Below are 25848 nucleotides of genomic sequence, written 5' to 3'. Positions count from 1 at the left end.
TTCTCAGCCCTCTGGCCCGCACGAGTCTAGTTTGACCCCTGTGGGAGGGGAGAGAAGAGAAGGCCTTGAAAAAATCTGCCATCTTATAGTCTAATACTTGACATTCCCTCCTCTTCATCTAATATTTCTTAGTCCTGTCCTGTAAAGTGGATAAATCATTTCAACATCCCAGCTTTGAAAGCTTAATTAATTTAGACATCATCATGGCAAACACAGGGAGAAGATGATACACAACCAGCTTTTAGCAATATTTTGTAAACATACACACTACCTTCAGTTTGAAAAGAATAACAGGTCCAGATGCTCAAAGAAACCTATAGTTTCTTTGACGTCACTAGTGTTGAGGTTTAGAAATCTCTTTTTTAGCAATGCTAGCAGCATGGGCCTGTAGATGGCAATTCCAGTTGGTCTGGTGGTCCACTGCTTTGGTCCAGAATTAAATATTTCAACAACTATTAGATTGCCATGAATTTTTTTTTTTTTCACAGACATCCGTGGTCCCCAGAGGATGAATCTTACTGACTGGTGATCACCTGGCTTTTCATCTAGAACCACCATTAGGTTGACATTTTTGACTTTTAGTGAACTGTCTTGAAAGTTATTGGATGGATTCCCCTGAAATTTGATACAGACATTTATGGTTCCCAGGGGATAAATCCAAATCACTTCTGTGATTTTCTGCCTCATCCTATAGCACCAACAGCAGGTTAAATTTTTCTAATAACATTTCTATTAACATTTCCATCAGCCCCACTTTGTGTTTAGTGCTAATTATCAAATGTTAGCTTACCCACATGCTAAACTAAGATGGTGACATGGCAAGCATACCAGCTTAACACAACACATAGAAGTTTGCTTTTTTTTATTTTTATTTTTTTTAAATGAACGATTACTTCCACATCCTTTCACTCAACTGTAATATCTTGACTGACCCAGTGAGAAGTGACTGCTGTGAGCTACCCAGGGCAAAGACAGCCTTCCTTCCCGAAGGCACTGACCCCCAGAAAAGAATCAGATCGCATTTCCAGTCAAGCGTCTGGTTTTATCCTTGACATTCGTAACCCTAGTTTGCTTGTTTAGTCCGTGGCATACAGGTTAATGTGATAATACTGAAGTAGATTCAGTCCTCTGTTGCACTTTTGATTAACTGTTGTCAAAGTACGTTTTGTGCAGCTGATATAACATTGAGAATACAATGTTTAATTTTAAGGCATTGCATGCATCTCATCCCGTGTTCAGTTCTGTTGTCTGGTTCTCTCAGATTTAAGAAAAATTTTGTTTTTTTTTACTTATTGCTGATTTCTTTCCATGCAGTGTGTTTTCGTTCTCTTTGATGAACTGCACCCCAGGAGTTTAACAGAAAAAGTCTTCTCCCTCTGCATGCAGTCTGTCCGTCTCCTCTTGTTTTTCTCCCCTGCTCTCTACGTGAATGGCATTTATATTGTGATTTTGATTATGCTTTTTGTGCCTGTAGAGCAACTGCAATTTTATCATTCGAGACGTTGTAATATATTAATGGAATTAAGCAGATGTGATGATGAGAGTACCAGTTAAACGGCCACTGAAGTGGATCTGTAATCAGCCCCTCCACTCTGCAAGCTGTCTGTTACTGGATCAAAGTGACTGGCATTTTGTTCATTAGAATCTGCTGCTGCACCGTTAGTGGAATGCTGAGTAGCATGGATCTGAGCTCAGAGCCGTAATCAATATGATAAATGTTTTGTCACTCTTCCTCTCTGTGGAGGTGGTTTTATAGCTGCAAGATTTAGTACATTTTTATGAAAATCTTTTACCAGATGTTTTTACCGGTGTATTGTGGCATAGAAAGGATGGTTGCGTTCATTCTTTTTCTGCAGTGAACAAATGTCTATGTTATATAAATATTTCTTGATGAATGTTGTGAATTTGGAGATTTAGTCCCCTGTATTTAAAAGTGCATGGCTAAGTCACTGTGGGTGATATGAGGTCACTGACTCATTTTCCTCAGATTGATATCGTCATGGTTGCAGATAAGATCCCACTAAGGACATTAGGTTGCAAAAACAATCTACACACATTTTCTCAGTGTACTTTTTCCATATATGCTGGTTCGTATCTCACGCTGCAGCTCATCAAACCAATACAGAGACTCATTTTGTACATTACTGGAGCATGAAAGAACATAAAGACAAAGTCGCTGGTGCCTGCAAACAGAGAAACTGCCAACTTACACCATCCCAGAGCCTTTTCTCAGACTTGCCAGGCATTAAGAGACAGTTATTTCCCTTGGAGATTTGGGAGCTCATTTGACTGCCCTTAATACAGTACATGACAGTGGAAGCTCCCAGCTTTTTGTCAGGATATAACTTCTGGCTTATCCTCCCTACTCTACATGAAAGTTCAAATCCAACAATATCGTTATCCACATGTTTCAATGGTAAACATTTGCGTGATTCTAACATCTTCCTTATCTGGAGCATCACCTAATACAGTCTTGTGCTTCACAAGCTGGAATTAAATGGCCTCCAGCCAGGAACCCTCTGACCGTATTTTCTGATGGAAAGGATTACTCTACTTTAGGGCAGTCTGTCTTTCTGGCTTATGATATATGAGCAACAGCATTTCACGAATTTTGGAACCAATATTTACATGGATTTTGGCAATGTTATCAAAATAGTACTTAGGTCTTGCAACAGCTTAACCTCCTTAGCCTAGAGTTGCAGTGGATGCCTGTTCGGATAAGTCCTCTGTTTTCCAACAAGTGGTATTCTGCCATATTATTTGAGTTATAGAACTTTGTGTAGCTGTACATATTTCAGTTGCTACGTGCTTCAATATCCAAGTCTTGTTCTTTGTGCCCTAAATTCTGCTGTTTTCCCTCTGTGAGCTGGGTTAAGATGGCTGTCAACTCCCTAGTTATGTAATCTTTGGCTGGGCATTATGGGAGGGAACAGGGTTTTGTTGGGAGAGAGTTCCAACGCCCTGCGACAGCAGCTATATAACACTTGACATTTTGGTTAGGCAGCTAAAACAGCGGCTGAGCTAAGTCAGAACGACAGTCTGGTATTTTGGTTAAGCTCCTTTCGGGGAGGCTAAACCGAAAATCTTGACTAACAAATATTGTAGACTACTTACAAATGATCTAGTAGTGTACTTTATATATTATTATGTAGATATTTGAGTTAAAAAGTCAGCATAAACAATCCAGCAGTATTCTTAAGTATCCCATTAAAATTCAGACCAATCTGTCCTATGAAATTATGTGTTTTTGTGTTATAGTCCAGCTATGAATGGAAAAGGAAAACGTCATTACTCAAAAGCTTTTTTTTCTCTCTTTTCTCTGACAGGTACAACTACTCCAAACTCGGGTGTTGTGTGTATTTGTGCGTGCGCGTAGCTTAGTCACTCCATTATTAATGCAGTATTGTTTTTGTTTGCTTGTTTCGGTGCCACCTGATCCTCCCTGGGGGACACATTTGCAATGATCCAGGAAAGGCGAGACGTGCCTTGCAGTTTTTGAGGCTGGTCAGTTACCTCGCAGTGGACTGTGTCATGAACTCTCATCCAGCCCCCCCACCAAGCCAGTTTTGGTCACGCTGCTAATAATATCAGTACGCTGCCAGTTTTTTATTGTAGTAAAAAACTGCACAGAACAGAGTCTCAGTGATACAATGTTGTCAGTGTTTGCCAAGCCAGTGCTGAGGAAGGATCAGAGTGCTGCACTGTCAACATGTCCTTGTTTACAGTGAGGCAGGAACATGATTAAGGTGAACTGTCTGAATTGAAACTTAATCAAATACTGAAATATCAACCCTTAGACTGTTTTTGTCTAAGTGTGTTTGTGTCTAAGATAGTTTTAGGGATCTGTGCCACATTCGCAGTAGTCCAGATCAAAAATGTGGCCCCACACTCTGCCTAGTCATTGTTGCAGCCTAATTAATTACATAGCTTTGCAAGTGGGCATTAGAGTATCAGTGCTGTAACAAGCAACATGTTGTTGTTGTTGTGTTACTTGTGATCCCAGCCTTCCACTCACTGTACATGACTAAGACATAACATAAAGGAAGGCATTGTCTACAGTCATTCAGTTGCAGCGGTTTACTACTCTCTGCCCCCGTGTTCAAAGCTGCCATCCCCTCTCTCTCGCTCTCCCTCGTGTCTCTCCCTCTGTAGTTGGCCCAAGACTTGGTTTGTAGGTGGAAGTCATGGCACCCTTTGGTGTTGTGCCATAAACACTGGACTGACGTGCACTCTTGATTGGGAAAAAAACACAAGCCGGCTACAAAAAGATGAACTGAGTTTCCTCATTTGGAGTAAAAACACAGCTCTGAAATTAAATCTGAGTTACATTTTAAAGAAAACATCTTGGCAGTGTTTGTCTTTCAGAGATGTCCTCTTATATGAACAGAATATGTGTCCGCTCTGTATGCAGAAGCTCCATCTGAAGTTAAAAAAAGAATTGCTGACATGTAGGATCGTGGCGTTCTCCAATATGTCAAAAGTCAGTGTCACCTCCTCAGAAGAGGGGCGATGTGCTGTATGTCAAGATGACAGAATGGTTGGCCTTGAATTGACTTTAAAGTCCTGTACTTTCTCACCTATCTTTATTAAAGCCATGTACTGAATGTTTCTGTCTGGGTCTCTCTTTTCTCACTTTGTCCTCTTCCCATCGCCACATCTTTATATCTGTCAATCTCAATCTGGTCTTGCAAGAAATTAATTCATTTCCATCATCAGCAACTGTCTTGTCCCCTCAGCATCCAGACACTTTCCTCAGCACCTGTCAGCTCTCTGGCCGGTCTTTATGTGTGTGTGTGTGTGTGTGTGTGTGTATGTGTGTGTGTGTTTGGGTGGCCATAGGTAGAAGTAATGGAACGTAAATGTGCTGAGCTGTCGCAGCAGAGCAGACTGTGTGTCTCTCGATGTGTGTGTGTTCGTGTATGTGTGTGTCAGCCTGTAGTTAATCCACTGCAGGGTTTGCTGAGCTCGTGCCACAGCAGTAGGAACATTTCTCCTGGGTTTTCCGGCCTCCTATTGCCCTGGGCAGCATGCACTGTCTGGAAAGGGCAGGGCAGGCAATGGCACTGGCACCGACACGCCGAAGGCCCGGTTTAATACCATCAGAGGCGGCTGGCCGGGCATGGGTGCCATGCCGTGACATCTTAGGCAGGGACTCAAACAAGCCTGGAGCAAATTACCCCTAGCCTCGCCTGCTCCTCAGCTTTGTCTCAGCTTTGTCCTTTTTTTTCATTTTCTCCTCTTTATTTCTCTCTTTTTGTGTGTTTCTCTCTTCAGTAGCCTCACTGTTGGATGCTGCTCTAACCCATGTATCATATGAGTCATTCTGTTTCTCTCTCTCAGTGGATATTGCCTCCTATCCTCTGTTAACTGGATTCTTTCTTAAGTGACTATCCTTCCGTTTTCTCATCATCTTAAAGCTTCTTGCATCCCTTCTTGTGTCCCCTGATCTGTCCTTTTCTTTATCCCAATTCTACCTTTCCCCTTCACTTTTACTGCCCCCCTACTTTCACTTTTTCTCTCCTTTTTCTCTTTTTTCTTCTCCAGCAATATCTCCATGTTCTGTCGTATTCCTCTTCCTCTCTTCCTCCCCTGTAGCTTAGCAGGCTCTTGGCTAATCCCCGCTTCTCTGTCCCAGAGGGGAGCCATCACGCTAGCCCAACAGCCATCCAGACCGACTGACATACTGACAGACAGACATGATACGGCTGAAGGGGTGTAGCCAGGGAGATGAATCTTGATTCAGTGCATGTATGCATGCTTGAATCAGCAGACATGTACCTGCAATGAACTTTCAGTTGGCTAGACACACATACAAAGCCCACTTGCAAACATGCTCTTGTTGTTATTCCTCAAATACCTGATGTGGATTTTCAGCATACACACTCAGATAGGCACTTATACCAACTAAGAGGGCTAGGTTTTATTCTAGTTGGTGGCTGAGGGTTTTCAGACATCTGCATAGTCACAGCATCATCCACAAATGTCAATGAAATGCATTTCAGAAGACTCAAACCAAACTTTATCCATCCTCCCGTGGGGCCTGGGGATCCGAAAATACGACTGGCAAAATACGGACACCCAAGCAGAACTGCTTCCTGCACTCAAGCACCAGCACCGATGTTGTAAGGGGTTTCATTACTGGCAAAACACAAAAATGTATTTTTCTGTGTGATTTGGTTTCATGAGCATAGATCAGTGTGAGGATAAGCAGGGGAAGAGAAGAGATATTGGTTGATATAGAGAGGAATGACAAAAAGAAAGAGGAGAGGTTGTCTTAATCAAACTTCTCAGAGAAAGAGGTGTGCATGCATGTGTACTACATGTGTTACTACGTGTCTGTATGAGTTTGTTGGTGGATAAAAATTGACATTACACTGAAAGAGTTGCAGTAAGATGACGAGTGCAGTTACAGGTTCCCATCTTAAAAGGATGTTAAGATTCCCACATGCATTATCATTATGTAAACCACATAAAGAAGTTTTACATTTAGATATTTGAATGTGGAAGTTTGTAGATGCCACGTCATCTTGACATGATAGGGAGTTACAGTAGAGTTCACACAGTTATCAATGTAGATAAAGTTAGAATGCTCTGACATTGCTGTTTCCAGGGATCAGTTTATTGGATTATGTGGGTCAACACATTGATACACGTCATATTACACTTGTTGGAGCTGTCAAGTTTCATTTTGTCTCTTGGGTGTGTCCCTACATACAGACAGCGTTGGGTTGTGTTAGCTCTGCCGCGTTTTGCACCATGTTTCTGTCTCCACATTGTGCATCCTGTGAAAAACAAGTAATAACTTTTGAGTTTAGATGTCAATGCTTTTTGAGTACGGCTTATAAATTTGTGATCAACAGCAGCCCTGACTGTCGGCTCCACAGCTGTCAGACTGGTGTTTGCCAGCTGCGTGCCTTTTTCATCTACCTATAGTAATACAAGCATCAGGCAGCAGTATCCTGCCATACTGCAAAGGTTAAACACCTTCACACACATTCCTGTAAAATCTCACACTCTCTCTTACTCTCTCTTTTTTTTTTCATTTTTGTAAGCTTTGATCTTGCTTTGGGAGTCTTAATATTTAAAAAATTCATTTCATATTTACTAAACCACTCTCCTTCTGCTTACCTGTTCCTGTTTTCCCTGTGCATGCTCTTTCGTTTGTCTTGTCCCTCCATCTTTCAGTCACCATTGCTCTCATGTCCATATGTTGCCTTTTCCTGTTCATCTGTCCCTTTGTGCAATTTTTTTCCCCCCCCTGCCCTTTTCTTATCTTTCTCCATCATTGTGCCTCCACCATCTCTTCCTCACTTGTCTTCCCTCACTGATCCACCCCCATCTGTCCTCATCTCCCTTCATTACCTCTCTTTCTCTTTTACTCTCTCAAGTGACTGGCCACATGCTAATGTGTATATAGCTCACAGTGACTGAGGGAGGCCATTAGAGAGTGCACTGACTGCCAATGGTAGCACCACATCCAGGACATCCAGGACAGAGCTGGTGTTTGCAGTTGTCAGCAGCATGTGCATGGGTGTGAATAATATGTCTGTAACCTAGTGTGTGTGTGCGTGTGTGTGTATGTGTGTGTTTTACTGATTTCTGAATGTCAATGTGCCTGTGTATTCCCTTTTATATTTCTGTGATGCTATGCACAACATTATGTACGTGTGTGTGTGTGTGTGTGTGTGTGTGTTTGTGTGTGTGTGTGTGTGTGTGTGTGTGTGTGTGTGTGTGTGTGTGTGTGAGGTCACGCTGGCGTGAGTGCATGCATGTGTGTGTGTATGTCTGTGCGTGCGAGCATAAATAATAAAGGGCTGTTGATCACACTGAATGATTGATGACAGGGAGGTCATGGATAGAGCTCACGCAGGCTCATACAGAGAAAAGAATAAAAACAAACCCTGGTAGCATCACGCCATATCAGTGTGCCCAAGCTGTGTGTAGCGCACTATCCTTTCAACAGAGCACCATTTATTTATTTACTGTGTTTCCTTGGATCTTTATCATGTGGTGAGGTATTAGACAATCCCATGCCGCATCAGCGGCAGTAGCACAGCATGAAAAATGTGTAACTAAAAGCACAAATACCTTGACTGGCATTTCTCAGGCATTTTTTTTATGTTCTGAACTTCTTTGGCCTCATTACTGTTATCTTTCACAGTTCCAATAATACTAAAATATTGATAACAGAAGCCAGCACTGATTATTGTATTTGTCACGGCACAGTTGAGATCTTGTTCCATTTCTACTCACATACATGCCAAGTTACTCTGTAATCAATACACGTGGTATGACACCTTATTTATCTCTACTGACGATATACAGTATTTCCTCTTTCCCCCAACTCAAAGAGGTCAGGGCACAGAGGAGCTGGTAGCAAGCAACTGACTTGCTCAGTGAAACTACAGCAGGGCGGGTTTGATAAGTTGCCGTCTGTGTCCTCAGTGCACTTTACATGCAGAGCAGCATGTGCAGAGTTGTGAATAACTTTGATAATGATAAACGTCATCTAGACAAATGATTGATATCCTTCCCTCGAAATCCTTGCTTGTAGGAGACAACACTATGCGGCAAATATCTCTAGATTTTCAGATTTTAATAATAGCAGCTGGGTGTGCAGGTGTCTGTCTGACTGAGAGACAGCCAGACACCCGGGATGACTCTTAATTTCATCATCCACGCGGGTCTATGTGCCTGCCCACATGTCTACGTATCCACGTAAGCACTTTGCAAACCCGTGCACCCCTTTATTCAGCAACAGCAGCCAGTGTTCTGCAGAACACCACGCTACAGATGTGACAACAGCATGCACATTCAAGCCAGCTTGTGCACAGCTCTCTCTCCTCCTGTCCTCCCTCCTCAGTGCAGAGTGCGTGTTGGCGCTCGGCTGGGATGAGATTTGAAGTGACAGCTGACTCTTGCAGGGGAGGAGAGCTTCCTATGAGGTCCAAACAGCTTAGAGAAGGAGAAAGGCCATCCTCCATCACCACATTTTGATTGTCTAGGGCCTGTATTTTCCACAGTGTTGTTAGATTTGTTGTGTAGATAATGCATTGGTTGGAATCATAAAAGCTCTTATTTACTTCCATTCCTTATTTACAAATCTTTAAAGAGCAACCAATGTAATTATCAAATCAATAGTGTCTTGTCATATTTGTATGAGTTGTATTTCTTGCTAGAAACTTAAGTAAAGACCCAGAACCATGTTGCTGTGGTGGCTGAATCTTTAGTCCTTCACCTTTTCTTTCTCTGTAATGTGAATCAGCTGCGATATTTGATTGTGTGAGCCCGTTCTGTACCATTAACTCCTTGTGTTTCTTTCCCAGGTGTTCAACACCTACTCCAATGAGGACTATGACCGACGTAATGAGGAGGTGGATCCTGTGGCCTCCTCCGCAGAGTACGAGCTGGAGAAGAGGGTGGAGAAACTGGAGCTATTCCCTGTGGAGTTGGAGAAAGGTGGGAAAGAAAATCTAAGAATATTGTATCATACCCAGTAGACAGAATCACTCATATTGGATTTCACTTATTTATTTATTTTTAAATCAAATTGATATTTCTATTTTCTTCTTTCTACCCAGGTTGTTTCATCACTACTTTATTCATTTATGTCTTTCAGTATTTCTTTTCTGTAAGTTTTCTGGGCCAGCGATTAACAATAAGACTTTCTTTCTTTTAGAACCCCAAAACAAGTTTTATACTGCTCTTTAGCATCCTGTTGCAAAGCAGCAGTTCACCACAAATCTTCTTAGACTACACTAAAATAAACTGTAGTGCACAGTTTGTCCTAATTCTCCAGTCTTCCTGTGTTGAAATACAACATTGCCAAGGGCCTAAAATAGAATGACTTTACGTTGCAAAATTTCATCATCCTCTCCCTGTTATGTAACCCTCACAACTTGTGAATAATGAATGCAGTATGGGGATGGACAGATGACACACTGGAAGGGAATTTCCCATTCAGCACCTTTCCTATTTATATGCAGGCCATCCATGTCTATAGTAGATGTCTCTTCTGTACCTGTCTCTGTTAACGAATCAATTGTTCTTCCCTTTGGGTGTAATTTTACACATAAATCTTGCTACACAAGACATCACTTTACTAGGTGAGTGGATCCATGCTCACTGGAAAGCTAGGAATTTTAGAACCTTAACAATGCTGTGCCCCATCACACTATTATCGATACAAACATACAGTCGAGACAAGGGTGTGGACAGTTAGACATTATTTTTGTTCTTCAGGCTCCATGCTTCAGCCCATTCAATTTGAAATAAAATAATGGATAGCACATTAAAGTGTCAAGTCTCAGCTTTAATTTAAGTCGGTTTACATCACTATAGAAAGAACCGTATTTGGGATCTAGCCCTTTTAACATAGTACCCAAAGTTTAGGGGTCTGGGACTGTACACACTCATACTTTAAATGTGTCTTCTGTTTGTTTCCAGATGAGGATGGCCTGGGGATCAGTATCATCGGGATGGGTGTTGGTGCTGATGCTGGCCTGGAGAAACTGGGCATCTTCGTCAAGACCGTCATCGAGGGCGGAGCTGCTGAGAGAGATGGCAGGTGAGGGCTGCTGTCTCACAGGATATTACACGCACACACACACACACACACACACACACACACACACACACACACACACACACACACACTGTACCTGTCAGATTTAGCAGCAGGGGTTCGGATTAGATCCATTGGGAAAGTCACAGTCTGGGACACAAAGTCTCATATGTGTGTGCTGTATGTGTGTTGCATGACAGACATGTTGCATTAGAGTTTGTTATGTGTCTTTTACTCTGAGTCAGTTTGCAAGAGCTAGTCTGTACAAAGTGAGAGACTGTTCTCCATAGGCTTCCATATTACAGTGTGTCTATTCAGGATAGAAAAGCATCTATCCTATCCTGTGTGTGTGTGTGTGTGTGTGTGTGTGTGTGTGTGTGTGTGTGTGTGTGTGTGTGTGTGTGTGTGTGTGTGTGTGTGTGTGTGTGTGTGTGTGTGTGTGTGTGTGTGTGTGTGTGTGTGTGCTGTGTATCTTTGTGCATTATAAAGCGTGAACAGTGCAGAGTAAGCACTCAGGCAGGGGTAGAGGAGGACATGACAGCTTCCTCAGCAGGCGAGCTCTGGTTTTCTGCCTCTAAACCACCAGCTTCTACCTATTATTGTATTTGTGTGGTTCAGGTTCCCCATAAACAGATTTAAAAAATGATAGACACTTCCATTCCACGCAGTATGAGAGCAGTAAGTACTGTAAGCTCCTCAAACACACTGGGAACTCTATTACGCTGGAGTTGTTTTCAGTAGGTGTGTTTTCCTCAGGGATTATTTTTTCTTTTATGTCGAAGCCAGGGCTGCCATTTTCTTGAACACATGAGAGTGAGATTAGTTAAAATGTGGTGAGCAGAGAGACGGGGGAGAGGAGTATTGAGAGAGGCAAAAGAAACAGCTTGTTCAAAAGTGAGAGAAAGTTGATCCTGTTCTAAGATGACAGTTGCACTGACTCCAAAAAGTCTAAAATTCCCTCAGTGAGAGGGAGAAGTAAATATGAAAAGTTGAAAAGATCAGAGGCAAGGCTGTGCTAAATCTGTAATGTTTAAACCTTTTTCTCATTTATTTAAGATGAACAAACATTACTGCTTCTTGGTTTTTCACAATCTATCCAATGAAATAGCAGTTATGTTAATTATTAATGAATGCATGACTCAAAAGACAGACCTGTGTTGTTCTTGAGAGACTATTTTTACTTAATTTTTTGCCAGGCTAGCGACATAGTCGGTCCACCACTTTGGGGCCGACCATGGACTTTGGACTTTGGTCCAGGCTGAAATATCTCAGCAACTATTGGATGGAATTTCACTCACTGAAAATGACAATGAAATTCATATTCCTCGGAGGAAAAAGTTAGCAAGAGATAGCATGCTTAGGCACCCTAAACTAAAATCATGAATTTGGTAAACATTATACCTGCAAAACATCAGCATGCATTGTCATTGTGAGTTGTTAGCATGCTGACATTAGCACCACTGTACATAAGTGCAGCCTCAAAGAGCTGGTAGCATGGCTCTAAGTCTTGTTTTGCTGTAGCCTGCATATTTTCTATAACTGCACATGTGCAAACTAAACTACACACGTGTACTCAATAACAAGACCGAAGTACATTTGCATAAGAATATATTTGTGTTCTTTACCCCCCCCCATGATGTTGCGAATTTCTAGAAGAAAAAGAATCAAATGTCAAATGAAACAGTCATAGACTAAAGTGTATACATGGCATTAACAACTTATTTTCAAGTTTCTGCAAGCATTATCACACCCACATATCACACATGGTAAAAATCCCTCTGAAGTAGACCATGGTGTTGTTGTCCCAATGTTGCCCTCAGTGCGCTGCATGTATTCTGACCTACTATGAAAACACTCCACCCGTTTGTTACCATTTAATGCTGACCTTTCCACAAACAGAGCAGGAGATGGAGGAGAAATACTTCTTCTTGACATCTTTTAAAAATGTTTCCTTAGTGTAGTTCAGCGTCATGTTGTGTTCAAACATTATATTGCATGATTCATACCTCTATTAGATCATGGAAATTGAATCATCCTCCATTGTGAATCTGCAGCTCTGTCTGTGTCCTAATAAAAGATTTCACAATAAACCTTGATCACAGTATGAGAGAAATAAACTCGAGCTATTAGTGTGCACATTCATTTGCCCTCTAAGTGCTCACACTCTGACTCTCTCGCTCTCACACACACACAGACTCACACTTACAGGGGAGGAGTCACTATCCAGAATGTAATTTCCATCCATCATTACCTCTCCAGCTAGAGGGCTCTCTCTCTTGCTGAGTCGGACTTAATGGTCTGATGCGCATAGACACACACTCACAAGCAAACAGATAGATGGGCTTCTCTGTGGCTCACTGTTACGTCTGCTGCTGGTGACCCCAGATGTGTGTTTACTGTGCTGCGATGGAGTGTGTGTGTTGATTTACTTGCAGTCTTCCCTTGTTGTCAGCTTGAGTTTTTTTTTCTTGCTGGCTTTGCTTGGCAGCTGTATGCCAGCCAGCCTTGGCCACACAAAGCCAGATTGAGACAATAGAAGCTGTGAAGGTCAGAAAAGCGTCTGAGCTGCTGACTGAGAGGCAACAGGCTCACTCTCTGTCTACCTGACTGATGCATCTCCATGCATCCATATGACAGCTCAGGTTGATGTGTTAGGTGTCATGGTTCTATTAAATCGGCTCTGCAACTGCTAGAAGTTGTGACAGACTGAGAAAGGAGCTGGAACAACACCGGTTACTGCAGCTGTAGATGCAGCCATCAGAGAACATTGCTTGATTTTTATTTTGACTGTAGAGGATTTTTTTTTCAGAACCTGAAATACAATGGAAATGCTGCTGAGTTGGGAATTGTAGATGTCTAGTGTTTGTGAAGCTTAATCCACTCTAGGTACTAAAAGAGAGGATATCTCGGCCTCTGCTGCATTGACCGGTCTATAATTTAAATCGGTCTCCTGTGAGACCCTTAAGTGTATGGAAGTTTAATTCTAGATTTCCGGAGTACTCTTTTAATAAAAAATATCCCTAACATAGATTAAAATTAAATCCCTCCCTTTAAATTTTGTTTTTTCAAAATTGTCCCCTGGGCCCTTCAATTGCAGTTCATGCAAATCATGAAAAAAATCGAGTTAAGAGGTTTTCTTCGGTCAGTGGAAAGATGTTGCTCAGATTCCAACATTAATAGACATTTGCACCAAATCCTGTAGAGTCACTTTGTTTGAATGTATTCCATTATGTTTTTATCTTTGTAGAGCTGGGTAAAACTCTCAAAAAACAGTAACTCATTATCCTCTCAATTATCCTGCATGTAATCTCTCTTTAATCTCCATGGTAGTTGTACTGGTTTGACTGGGCCATTTTATATAATAGAAAAGGGATATTTGGACAAGATCAAAGTGTTGTTAAATTGTCTGTAGATATTGAAGAGACTTCTTGCATGTTGTTATTAGTTGGACCAAATAGAAGAAGGACCTTTACAGTGCAGACCAAAGTGATATGTTGCAGAAGAAAAAGAGGGATGAATGTTTTGTTGAAAAATAGTGAAACCCAGTTTTTGTTTTACTCACGTGTCGAAGAAATTATTCCAAACTCAGATTTGCTCTGGTTTTTATGCAGATTTTCAAGCAAATTTAAGAATATTTAGCCAAGACATCTCTTTTTAAGTGATTTGTTTGCAGTTCCCCTGTCATGAATAGTGGATCATCAGGAGTTTTATTTCAGGTCAAGAACTTAGCTGACCTCTCATCATGTCATGGAGCAGAGCAGAAATGCTGGCTGTGTTGTGGCTCAGGGCAAAAGGCTAGCTGGCCTCCATGTCCTCGTTAGCCCTCCTAGTTTGTTTTGAGCCTCATCTCTTCTGTCTCTTGGTTAGGCGATAGTGTGGAGCTATCGCAGTGGAAATTTGTGACCGAAAGAGAGTCTGGCGCTGTCGTTATTTGGAAAAATTATGTGAATAAGCATGATAGGCCAGTTTGTTTGTCCCATTGCTTCTTGTAGTAGTTTTCCCACATCAGACACAATGTATTTGGATGTCTGTTTTTCTCTCAAAAAGGACATTGTGTGAAAGCTATATCGTTATCCCCTTTCAGCTCACATGTACACACAGATTTGTGGACACAGATTTGTGGACACAGAATGATGCTTTCATCTTTGTCTGCATCAGGATAAAGGTTAACGACCAGATCGTGGAGGTGGATGGGACCAGTCTGGTGGGCGTCACCCAGAGCTTTGCTGCCTCCGTCCTCAGGAACACATCAGGAGTGGTTCGGTAAGACACACACACACAAGCACTATCAAAAATGCAATTCATAGCAAATGAATTTGCATTTTTAGTCTTAGAACAATTTTTTTTCTTAAATCACATAAAAACCTCTGATACTGAGGTGAGATTATTTGAACACAGACTTTCTAGAAACAGGACAGAGTGATGCCAGGGACTCCATTATTACTAAAAGATTGAGGTGTCACTTGAAGTGAAGGGTATTGGAAACAAGTAAAATTATGCATCTAAAGATTTTAAACTTTAACATTAAATATGACTGTGACATCTTCAGTCTCTTTTCACTACCACTGCTTGCTGAAGTTGTGATGGCTGTTTGTCCTGCTGTCATTGTGCAAAAGTTGCAAAACAGCCACATGAGCAGCCATGCACAGTGAAATTTTGTTTGGCAGGCCCCCTTAGCTTCATTATAATATCTGAGATAGGTGAAGATGTGCGAACACAAGATGTGACAGAAGTCTTCCACATTTGAAAGTCGAGCATTTTCGCAGGGCTCCACTTAGAGCAGTAGGGAGCAGACATCACACACACACACACACACACACACACACACACACACACACACACACACACACACACACACACACACACATACAGAATGGCAGGAAAATGCCATTCTCCTTGGCAACTCTCTGAGCCTGCCATCTCATATGTCACCTCTTTCTTACTCATGTCTTTCCTTTTTCTTGGTATGGTATAGTGTCGTCTGCTGCTTTATCTGCTATTGTCCACCCTCTCTGACCCCGTCTTCCTCTCTGTCACTATCCCGCTTTTCTCTTCTCCCAACATCTCGTGTGCTGTTTTTAACACATTGTTCCTGTAAAGCCTCATATTCTTTGCCGTGCTTCTACTCGACTTAACTGTGGTCCGTCAGTCAATTGAAAAAACCACAGTTTTACACAGTGATGAGACACCCGTTATATTGCTTGTGAATAATCCAGAGGTCTCAGTGTGGTTTTCAACCTCAATCCTGTTCTGATCACCATGTTCTCTGTGGGACTCAGCTGTGGAAAGATAGAACGTTGTGTGGAGGGTAGAGTGCCCGGGAAAAGCTGGTGGCTGAACAAAGACATAACCATTAGTATTAAAACAGACAGATGCTGTTTGCTGAACTAATATTGACAATGGGGGTTTTCCACATACCAGGATGTGGCACTATAGGTGAGGCAGCCTTGAAAAGGTTCCATCTGTCACCTGTCCGTCTACCTAGTAAGTATAAATAGGTTAATATGAGAAGAGTAGAAAACTTTATATTCTAAGCAGCCTTGTTAGATATCTAGAATTACACTGAATAACTTTAAGAAGAAAGAAATTTTAAATCTGACATATAAAAATACAAAACTGTGATATTGTTTTAGCAAGCTGTGATGATAATTGTTGCTCTTCACTGTTATTTCTCCCAGAATCACAAGACCTATTTTCGCTCTTCTTTTCTCTCTTCTCTCTCACTATTTCAGTCTTCTTCCATCATGTCTCACCCACTCACTCCACCACCTCCTCCACCACCGCCTCATCCTCCTTCTCCTCCTCAGTAAATCCTTCCCTCCCTCTGTCTGATCACCAGAGGTTTTATGGCCAACTGTCCTAGATTTGCCATTTTAGCTATATTTAACCCCGACTTCTAGCAGCAAATCATCCAGTTTTTAGTCAGAACTTTCCTCTCACCCCTCTGACTATAAAAAACAGTGTTTTAAAGGCTCTGTCATACAGATCACCTCAAGGGAAACAACATAGAAATATGCACTTGGTAACATAAAATAAAACATAGGACGTGTGGTTTTGTTTCTCTTACAGAAGATAGCTACTGGCTTTAGAACTAATTTTAGCCCAACAGGGCATAATGCGCCTGTATTGGCTATAAATGCACCCCCGCCGAATGTCTAAAAAGGCCAAGCTGACATGAGCTTATAGCAATTTTCCTTTCACAAAATACATTTTCTCCACAACGTACACCAGCTGCAAATTTTGCTGTGACACACATAAACATTTGTTCTAATTATTTGCACCACAATCCAGTAATTATCCTTTCCAGTTTTAAAAGATAAGGTTTCCAAAACTCTATATTCATCATTTTGTCAACGAATCCCATTAAAAGACCAAAACTTAACAACAATACCAGTAATTGCTAACAATAAAACTTAAAGTATTGTTTGTGTAGCTGAAGCCTGATAATAGCTTACTCCTCTGTGCCAGAGACGTCTATTGTATCCCAAAAACTGTTAACACATCAGTGAGCCCCACTGTTAGACTGGGTGACATATTCCTTCATTATGATGGGCATGGGTACTTAGTTTATTTTAAGTAAGTCGCATACACACCATTCTGTAGCCGTAAACAGTCACTAGAACACCAAATGTGTATTAGTCTACAGGTGAAAATAGTTCCCAGCAAATGCACTGCTTGCTCTTGTTTGAGTAGCGTTTACTAAAAACTACAGTACCCAGCTGTTTCAGGAATTTATTGAGCCTTAAAAAAAGCTATACTTGTGTCCTGTTTTTAAAGAGCTACATCTTCTGTATGAACAAATCAGTAAGTATTAAGAAATACACTAATACAATGGCTTTGGTCTCTTTAATGGGAGTTGTTAGAAACAAGAAACATACATAATACTCATTCTTACCCTTTAAGAGAGTCCATCATAAAACACCAAATGTCCAGATCGTAAAAAAAAAAAGAGGAAATCTTTGGATTACCTTAAGTATAATAGATAATCCATCTCCACCTTGGTTGACCAATCACATCTGTAGTGTATGAACCTGTGTTGACATCCTCAAACACCTGTCAACCAGGTATTCACCTAATGGAGAAGCCACATGTCCTGTAGCTCTCCCTCCTTTCTTTTTTTTTACTTGCTCATCAAGCGCACAAGAAAAAATCAAGCTCCTGCGTCATACTGTATATTTAACTTGAGCCATGTCTTTATTCATTGGAGTAAAAGAGATCAGTAGTGAAGGTTTCTACTGTTGAGTTGAAGCAGCGCTGTGTGAGGCAGCCCCAGAACAGCGGGATGCACGGAGGAACCAAGACAGACTCCCCATGCGTTAGGAGAAAGGCTGTTTCCAGGTCAGCTGCTATTCAGACCTCCCTGCTGTCCAAAGGCTTGTTCCAGTACAATACTTAGCTTATCCAGGCCCTGTCTATGTCTCTTTTCTTTTTTTTTAACTTTCTCTCTCTGTCCTGCCCTTCAGTTGTTCCTTCACATGTAGATCAAATACGCCTCTCTGCTGGAGCGTAAGGCCTTTTCTACATCGCCTTTAGAAATATATGAAAGAGCTCTCAGGAACTGGATTCACTTGGTTGAATCCACTCTCTCTCTTTTTCTGTCCATCTCCGTCTTTCACTCTAACACGCTTATTTACACACATACAGCTGATAGGAGCATGCTCATACATACCAGTACACAGTTGTAGGGCCCCTGCTGGGTTGGGGATTTACTGGAATAGGTCAGAGAAATAGTTATTCGTCAGTGCTTGCTTTTATCAGAATTATGAGGAGAATAAATTGGCGATGGTGATATGAATTTTCTTCTGTATAGCAGTACCATTCTTGGCAGTGAAGTTACCATGGAGGGAGGAACACACCATTCTGCCTCTTTTCTTCTTCTATTCATGATCATGTAAACAGTGCTCTTGAGTCTATAATGACTGTCCTCTGTCTCTGTCATAGAGACAAATAAAAACGTACAAGCACGCACAATTTACCGGAATGCAGCATTTTTGAAGAAGTGATTGCATTATTGAGTTTCTCAAACATCATCTTCTGCTTTTTCTACTGATCTTTCTCATTTTGTCTACTTTTGAATGTGAAATGTTAGCTAGATCCCTTGTATAACTACAGTAGTTAGAAGTAAGTAGCTTGGAGGCACAGCCAGTGGCTTTCTCCATTTAGTTCCATGCCAGGCTAATAACAGGCTGTCTGGCCGAGCCCACTGTCTTCTCACATTATTATTTGTGCCCCGTCTCCCAGCCCAGCCCTGATACGTCAGCAGATATCGCTGTCATTGCTATGTGGCTGTGGGCCTTGGCTGCTTTCGCACAGTGCCTGCTGTGGCCTTTTTTCTACACAAATACACACCACTATGAGAGAAAGACAAGAAATTGGGGCAGAAATGTAGTAAATAACACATGCGAGTTAAAATTATGAGATATGTACCTGTACATATCTAAAATCTGTGAAAAAATTGTACTTTTTTCCATTAACTTAAAGTTACTGACCCAATTTAAATCATCTATATGACATTGTCAAATATCAGTTACCATAATCAAATAAGGCTGAGATAAATGTCCCCTCTCTCTTAGGATTTATCAGAGACTACATTTCCCATAAGTCCTTTCATTTCTTCTAGCATTACTTTGCTATAAAAGCAGATTTTCTTTTTTCTCTGTCTTTTTCTTTTTACAAAACTATTACCCGACACATTTTACTATCTTATAATAAAATAACTGAATACAAAACTTTGCAAAGTCACAAGTCTAATATTACAGCTGTAGCTATGAGTCTAGACTCAAAGGACTGGCTGACTGTTTTTTTTTTTTTTATGTCTTTGGATTCTTTCTGGTTTTCCTTTATTTAGAAACAAATTTTCTGAAAAAGTTTGAAAGGAAAACAGGCAGTACAAAGCACAGTGTAATGGCTTGTGACAATCTTATACTTACAGCATAATTGTTTGCTCATTAAATCAAAAATCTCATCTAAAAGTCAGTTTTTCAAATTTTGTAGTAACTGTTGTGTAATGACAGGGTAGTTGACTCTGTGTGTGTGTGTGTGTGTGTGTGTGTGTGTGTGTGTGTGTGTGTGTGTGTGTGTGTGTGTGTGTGTGTGCGCGCTTGTGCGTGTGCGTGTGTTGCCAAGCCTTTCTAAAATAGTACATGTTGTTGCAGGTTTGTGATTGGCCGGGAGCGTCCGGGCCAGCAGAGTGAGGTGGCCACTCTGATCCAGCAGACCCTGGAACAGGAGAGGAGACAGAGAGAGCTGCTGGAGCAGCAGTATGCCCACTATGACGCTGATGATGACGAGGTAATGACCATACACAACCCTGGCCACTGTAGTCTACCCTTAACTCAACCTTTAACCGGTAAGCTAGTAAAGCTAGAAGACAGAATTGTGCATACAAGATATGAGATTATGTTCCTCATAGACAAGAGTGGATATACGTATGGTAAAATGCCACTCACTCAATTTGAAGAAAAGATTCTTTAAACTTGTGTTCATAAAGCTCATTATATTTGCATTTATTTTAAGTTAATCTGCTATTAGTGTGCACACTTCTTACGGATGACATTACACTGGAAAAATTGTTGTCACTTAATGTAAATCAGCCCCCTTTTCATGGTAGTTGACTTGAAGTTTTAGCTTATTAACTCCATAAAACTGACTGACAGTAGGTTTTGATGCTGGCACACAAAACTCTCTCTCACAGACACACACACTAAGAGGATGCCATGTGAGCCTCAGTCCTGGAAAGCATCACTCAGCGTTTCCCAGTCTGATTCTGCTGCTTATACACAGCACGTTTAATCCACCAGACACTGAGCTCATGGCCCTGCAACTCATGCTATTCGTGTGTGTGTATGCTTGCGTGCGTGCGTGCGTGCGTGCGTGCGTGCGTGCGTGCGTGTGTGTGTGTTTGCGCGTGTGTGCGGGCCCTGGAGACACGTGTATGCACACACACACACTCACATTGTATATACACATATAACCACACACCACTGTAAAGTAAATCAAAAATATACCCTCACTCACGCACACAGGAAGAGCTGCATGCATGTGTAGCTTTACATGGGGACACATATTCACCCGAGCATCTCTTCTTGCCCTATCTTCATCAGTGTTGTTCGAAGTCTTTCATTTCCTGGTGGATGCTGGATTGAGAGCCCTCATGCATTAGGAACTCCTCTGATCCCAGCACTCCTATAATCACAGCTACATACACATGTAACACTGTCAGCTCTTATTAAAGCTCCTATAGTTTGTCAAGGCTGGAATTCAAATATTACAAAAGACCTCACCATACTTTGCAGAGTCTGATTTAAACACGCAAGAAACCTCCCTTCTTCCGTTTTCATTCTGTCATCATTTCAGATCTAGGGTGTATAATGAAAATCAAAACAAATTTAGGAGTACAACTTGAGATTTTTTATATGAATAATCACCCTGGTCCCAAGATCCCCGCAAGGGCACATTAACATAAGAATGGCGATTGTATTAGAATTGTTTATCCATACATAGATTACAAGCCCCTGTAAAAACACGCTTTGAATTTGCCACTGTAGATCACTGAGGCATCCATAACTCCGTACTAACTGCCAATTGAGTAAATATTTACAAAACCATCATATAGATCTTTGGGGCAATGAAAGGAGCTCATCAATATTAATATCTCTATAAATATTATATCGAGTTCTCACCGGTTGGACGGGGAGGGAGGTTACTTTTCACTCTAAGCGCTGCCTGGCTAGATGTGACAGACAGTGCTTTATTGGTGCTGGGGCTCGGATCCCAAGAGGAAGGGATCCTCCTTCACTTAGCAATACACATCACACACGCATGCACATGTCAGCCCATTTGTGTGTTTGATTATATGTAATCTAACACACATGCATGCCCATCTGTCAGCAGTTCAATGTGAACACACATATGGGAAAAGCAAGGACACACACACAGGCTACATATTCTGTAAGTCTAACAGTTCCAATATTCAGCCTTAAAAATGACTGAAAGCACTGAAATGTGCCTATTGAAAATGAATTGACAATAATTTTGATAACCCACTTTGATTTACCACTGATTCCACCTCACAGAATGTGAGAATATTCAGCTCTTCTTATAGTTATACCATGTTGAATTTAATATAATTAGGTTTGGGTTGTAAATTGGACAAAAAAATCTTGATTTTTCACTATTTTCTGTCATTGTATGCATTAAATGATTAATCAGTGTTTGAAATCAAGAGTCTACAGCTAAGCTAGTGGCTCTGTGAGGCTGTACTTTGGCACAGTGGTGCTTTGAACTAAATTTTAACGTAAGCATGCTCACAGTGACAATGCTAGCATGCTCTGGTATTTTGTCATAAAACAAAGTTTTGACCTGATAACGGTACTAGATGTTCTAGGGATCATTAAAGTTATTACATTTTAACCTAAGGGGAAGTGTGTACCAAATTTCATGGCAATACATCCAGTAGCATTTCACTCAAAACTACAAATGTGTAAATAATTGATATTGAAAATAATCATAGTTGCAGCCCTAGATTAAAGTACAATTTTGCTTGTACACATTGTATGGGACGAATGGTAAGATGGAGAAGGGAGAGATTCCTGTGTTTACAAAATGTGAAAATCTACGTTATCAGACAACCAAGGACAGTTCCATGTCTGCTGAGTTGCGTGAGAGCTAAAAATGGAGTGCAGTGACTTTTACAATTTAGCACTATCCCCTAAATTTGGGTTTAAATATCTTGGACAATAAACGGGCTGATGTGAGCCATCCATTTATTTGTTTTGTAGCGCCTCTGTAATTTTTGAATATATCAGAGCTTCCAAAAAAAAAAGAGTAATTTATTGTATTTACAACTTGTATGTTAACATGGGTAAGAAAATGGTAATTATAGTCATACCAATATGACATGAATGTGGCAGAAGAAAGTTAGTTTATTGATTTAAATATAACAATAGCTATCTAACTAAACTAACAATTGTATGCATCATCAATTAATCTAGTGTTTATTTTTTTCAATTTATTGATCATTCTCTTGTTCTATAAATAATCAGAAAATAGTGAAAAATATGCACAACAAGTTCCCAGAGCCCAAGTAGACAATTTAGAGATTTTAAATCCAAAGGCATTCAATTAACTATCACTGACAATAAAGACAACCAGAAAATATTCACACTGGAGAAGCTGGAACCACAGAATTTTTGCTTAATGTTTTGACAGTTTTGCTTTAAAATAACTTACAATTTTAATTGATTATCCAAATTGATTGAATGATACATTTCAGGCCTAAAAACAACTTTTAAGTAATTAAATAAAAACATTATGTCCAATAAAACAATATTGCATATGCTACAATACAATTCTAACAGCACAAACACACACGCGCTAAGTCAAAGCCACATAATGGCTCCTGTGCACTCTTCCTCCAGTCAAAGGAGCAGTCACAGCCCTTTCCTCCAGCACTGACTGACAGTCATTATTCCAGCATCATACTCATATAAAACATTCACAGTGCAGATCATCACACGCTGAACACCCTCTAAACAACCGGATTTCTCCTTAAATCGTCCTTTTCTCTCCTGATTATTCATGCATGTGGTAGGAGGTGATGCATTTATCATATGTAAATTGGTGTTTGACTGCCCTCCCATGTGTTCAATGGTTAACTCCACCTTCAGTAAAAGGGGCCTTAGCGCTTGATGCTGGCACCATGGCAACAAACAAGCCTATTATGGAAATGGTACTCTGTGGTGGCCATGCATGCAGACAAACCAGGCCTGAGCCTTGTTGACTGGACGGGAGATGAGAGGACGGAAGTGCAGGCAACGAGATGTGGAGAGGATATAGGCCAATATGATGAGAGAGATGAGACCAAGTGTGTGTGTGTGTGTGTGTGTGTGTGTGTGTGTGTGTGTGTGTGTGTGTGTGTGTGTGTGTGTGTGTGTGTGTGTGTGTGTGCGCGCGTGTGTACCACATACATGTGTGAGAGATCTAGGCAGAAAGACATAACTACAGGAAGATAGATTGTAAATAGACCAAACAAGAGAGAGGGATACAGAGACAAGGAGATGTGGGGGCAGTATTTATTATGCCAAATACATAATAAATACTGCATGCATTAATTCTCTACACTGTAAAACAATGTATTTCTTTTTATCTTATATTAATATTTATGTGTAGATGATAAAATTTATGAATGTAAAGTGATCATCTTGGACTGATTGATAGGAATAAAGAAAGTTAAATAGGATAACATTGCATTAGGTTAAGGGAGAGAGAGAGATGTTTTCACAATGGAAATATCAGGCTCGGTTGGTCATCAGCCAAGGACGGAATCAGCTGATCCATTTATATCCAATGCTTAATGGCCGATGCCAACATTCATTATACAGTATTTTGAGAATCGGAGAAAAGAAAAACTTATTTGAATACATGCAGCTTAATGGTGTACATTAATTTCAAGCCACAAGATGTTTTTCATTTCAATCCATTTATATTTTGAACCTGTAATAATGAGTTGTCTCTGGTGACTTTTATTAGTCAGAGATTCCTCTTATAAATCCTAAATTGCTGATATTTAGAATTTGCTCCAGTAGAGACACCTTTACGGGCTCAAACCTTACTAGTTTTGACCTTTAACCTCCTTGCTCTTGCAACAAGATGGTGACTTATTTGTAATAGTAAATAAAGCGTGAAATGCGGATTTTTGCAAGTACAACTTAGCTTGTGACTTCCTTCATAGTAATGACACTTGCAGCTTACCAGACTGTCAGACAAACTCATTTTTGACAAAGTTTTGGAATACTAAGTGAGTTAATAAAAATGTTATGTAACCAGTAACATTAAAATAGCATTAGTTATGTAAAAAAAAAAAAAAAAAAAAAAAGTGAAAAGAGGATGGCATGAGGAAAAGGGAATGTGAAGTTTGTGGTACTGCAAGCATTGTGCAGCAGGTAGAGTAACGTGATGCACTCTGACTAATGTCACTTTAAGGAGAGACGGGAGATAGACAGATGAAAGAAGGCAGAAAGAAAGAGAGGTGACAAACGGATGCTGCGGTTGGATGGCTGGATGTCTGACTGCCTGGCTGATTTAGCAGCCTGAAGGGTGAATGCTGTTAGCTTGTTTTAGCTGGATAGTAAGGCAGATCCAGGGAGTCAGTGCAAGAGCAGCTAATTGTTTGCTAAGCGCCGCCCCCTTAGTTACTGTTGCTACCCCCTCAAGTTCTCATTTTTGAAACAATGGGCCCTTGATTTCAGAGACAGAGAAAAGCAGGGTGTTTGTTTCAAGTTGGCAGCTGCTAATTTTGTTGGCTTCAAATGAAACTGTCGGTAGTAGACTTGATCAGCTATAGCAAGCTAGCTATTTAAGTTGAAGATAGCTTAAGGAATTGGTTGAAAATTCGGGCTGTGGTTGATATTCGACGTCTCCAGCTGACTCCTTCTACAAACAAGAGACTTTAGTAAAAGATGTTTAAAGGCTATGTTTTATATCATGCCAAAGGACTGAGGCTAAAGCGAGCCCTAGTTTGTATCTCTCCTGTACTAGTTGAGTCACAAAGAAAAGCATTTGAGGACTCAAAAAATAAATATCCCGTGATCTTTGAAAAACCTGGGGGGCCATTTAACAACACTTACCGTTGTTCTGAAGTTATTTCCAGGATTCTCAAAGACTTATAACAATCTGGATGAAAAAAACATTCTCTCTGCTGCACTATAAAATAATGTTTAACCCTTTTCCCAAGTAGCACCACTTTTTCCTACCCAAACAAAGATGGTAGCCAGAAATGACATATCTCCTTGCTCAATTTGTACAATGTGAACCTAAATGAAGCATTTTATTATCAGTTATATCAGGTATATATTGATATTACTGACTTTACATTTCCTCTTAAAGCAGACAGGAGAGTACGCCACAGATGACGAGGAAACGGGGACAACAGTGGAAGGCGGAGAGAAGAGCATTGAGGTGTTTGACTTGCCAGAGACAGAAGACATCTTGTCTCCCTCGGACTTAGATGCCACTAAACTCTACCAGAAGTTCAGAGAGGTAAACTCGGATACTTCCTCCTCTACAGTTCAATCCTTACTCCTAAATATCCAATTGGAAAGATTACACAACCAACTACATTTTTCTCTTTTGCTGCTTTGAAGAATAAATTTACCCACACACCCACTAGAATAACTTATCTACAAAAAAAGGTAATTCAATTAAACAACAAAAGACATCAACACAACCGAGTCTAGCACTCCTGCTTTACTTGGCAGAGTTATATTCTTTTGTCAAGATCTAAG

General features: G+C 40.7%; 1 protein-coding gene across 6 annotated transcripts in view; it reads left to right on the top strand.

Annotated features, from left to right (window-relative positions):
* ppp1r9a (protein phosphatase 1, regulatory subunit 9A) overlaps positions 1–25848 on the top strand; it is a 50699-nt gene that overhangs the window by 10178 nt on the left and 14673 nt on the right. For 5 of the 6 annotated variants that reach the window (XM_040121255.1, XM_040121259.1, XM_040121254.1 and 2 more), the window contains 5 exons: positions 9327–9459; positions 10447–10567; positions 14723–14827; positions 19720–19855; positions 25451–25603. In XM_040121255.1, coding sequence (XP_039977189.1) covers positions 9327–9459; positions 10447–10567; positions 14723–14827; positions 19720–19855; positions 25451–25603 — 648 coding nt within the window. The remainder of the gene's footprint in view (positions 1–9326; positions 9460–10446; positions 10568–14722; positions 14828–19719; positions 19856–25450; positions 25604–25848) is intronic. The other variant, XM_040121260.1, reaches the window with a different exon arrangement.

The sequence above is a fragment of the Xiphias gladius genome, chromosome 24 (genome assembly GCF_016859285.1).
Source record: "Xiphias gladius isolate SHS-SW01 ecotype Sanya breed wild chromosome 24, ASM1685928v1, whole genome shotgun sequence".
NCBI classification, from domain to species: Eukaryota; Metazoa; Chordata; class Actinopteri; order Istiophoriformes; family Xiphiidae; genus Xiphias; species Xiphias gladius.
This window is presented reverse-complemented; position numbering and strand designations above follow the sequence as displayed.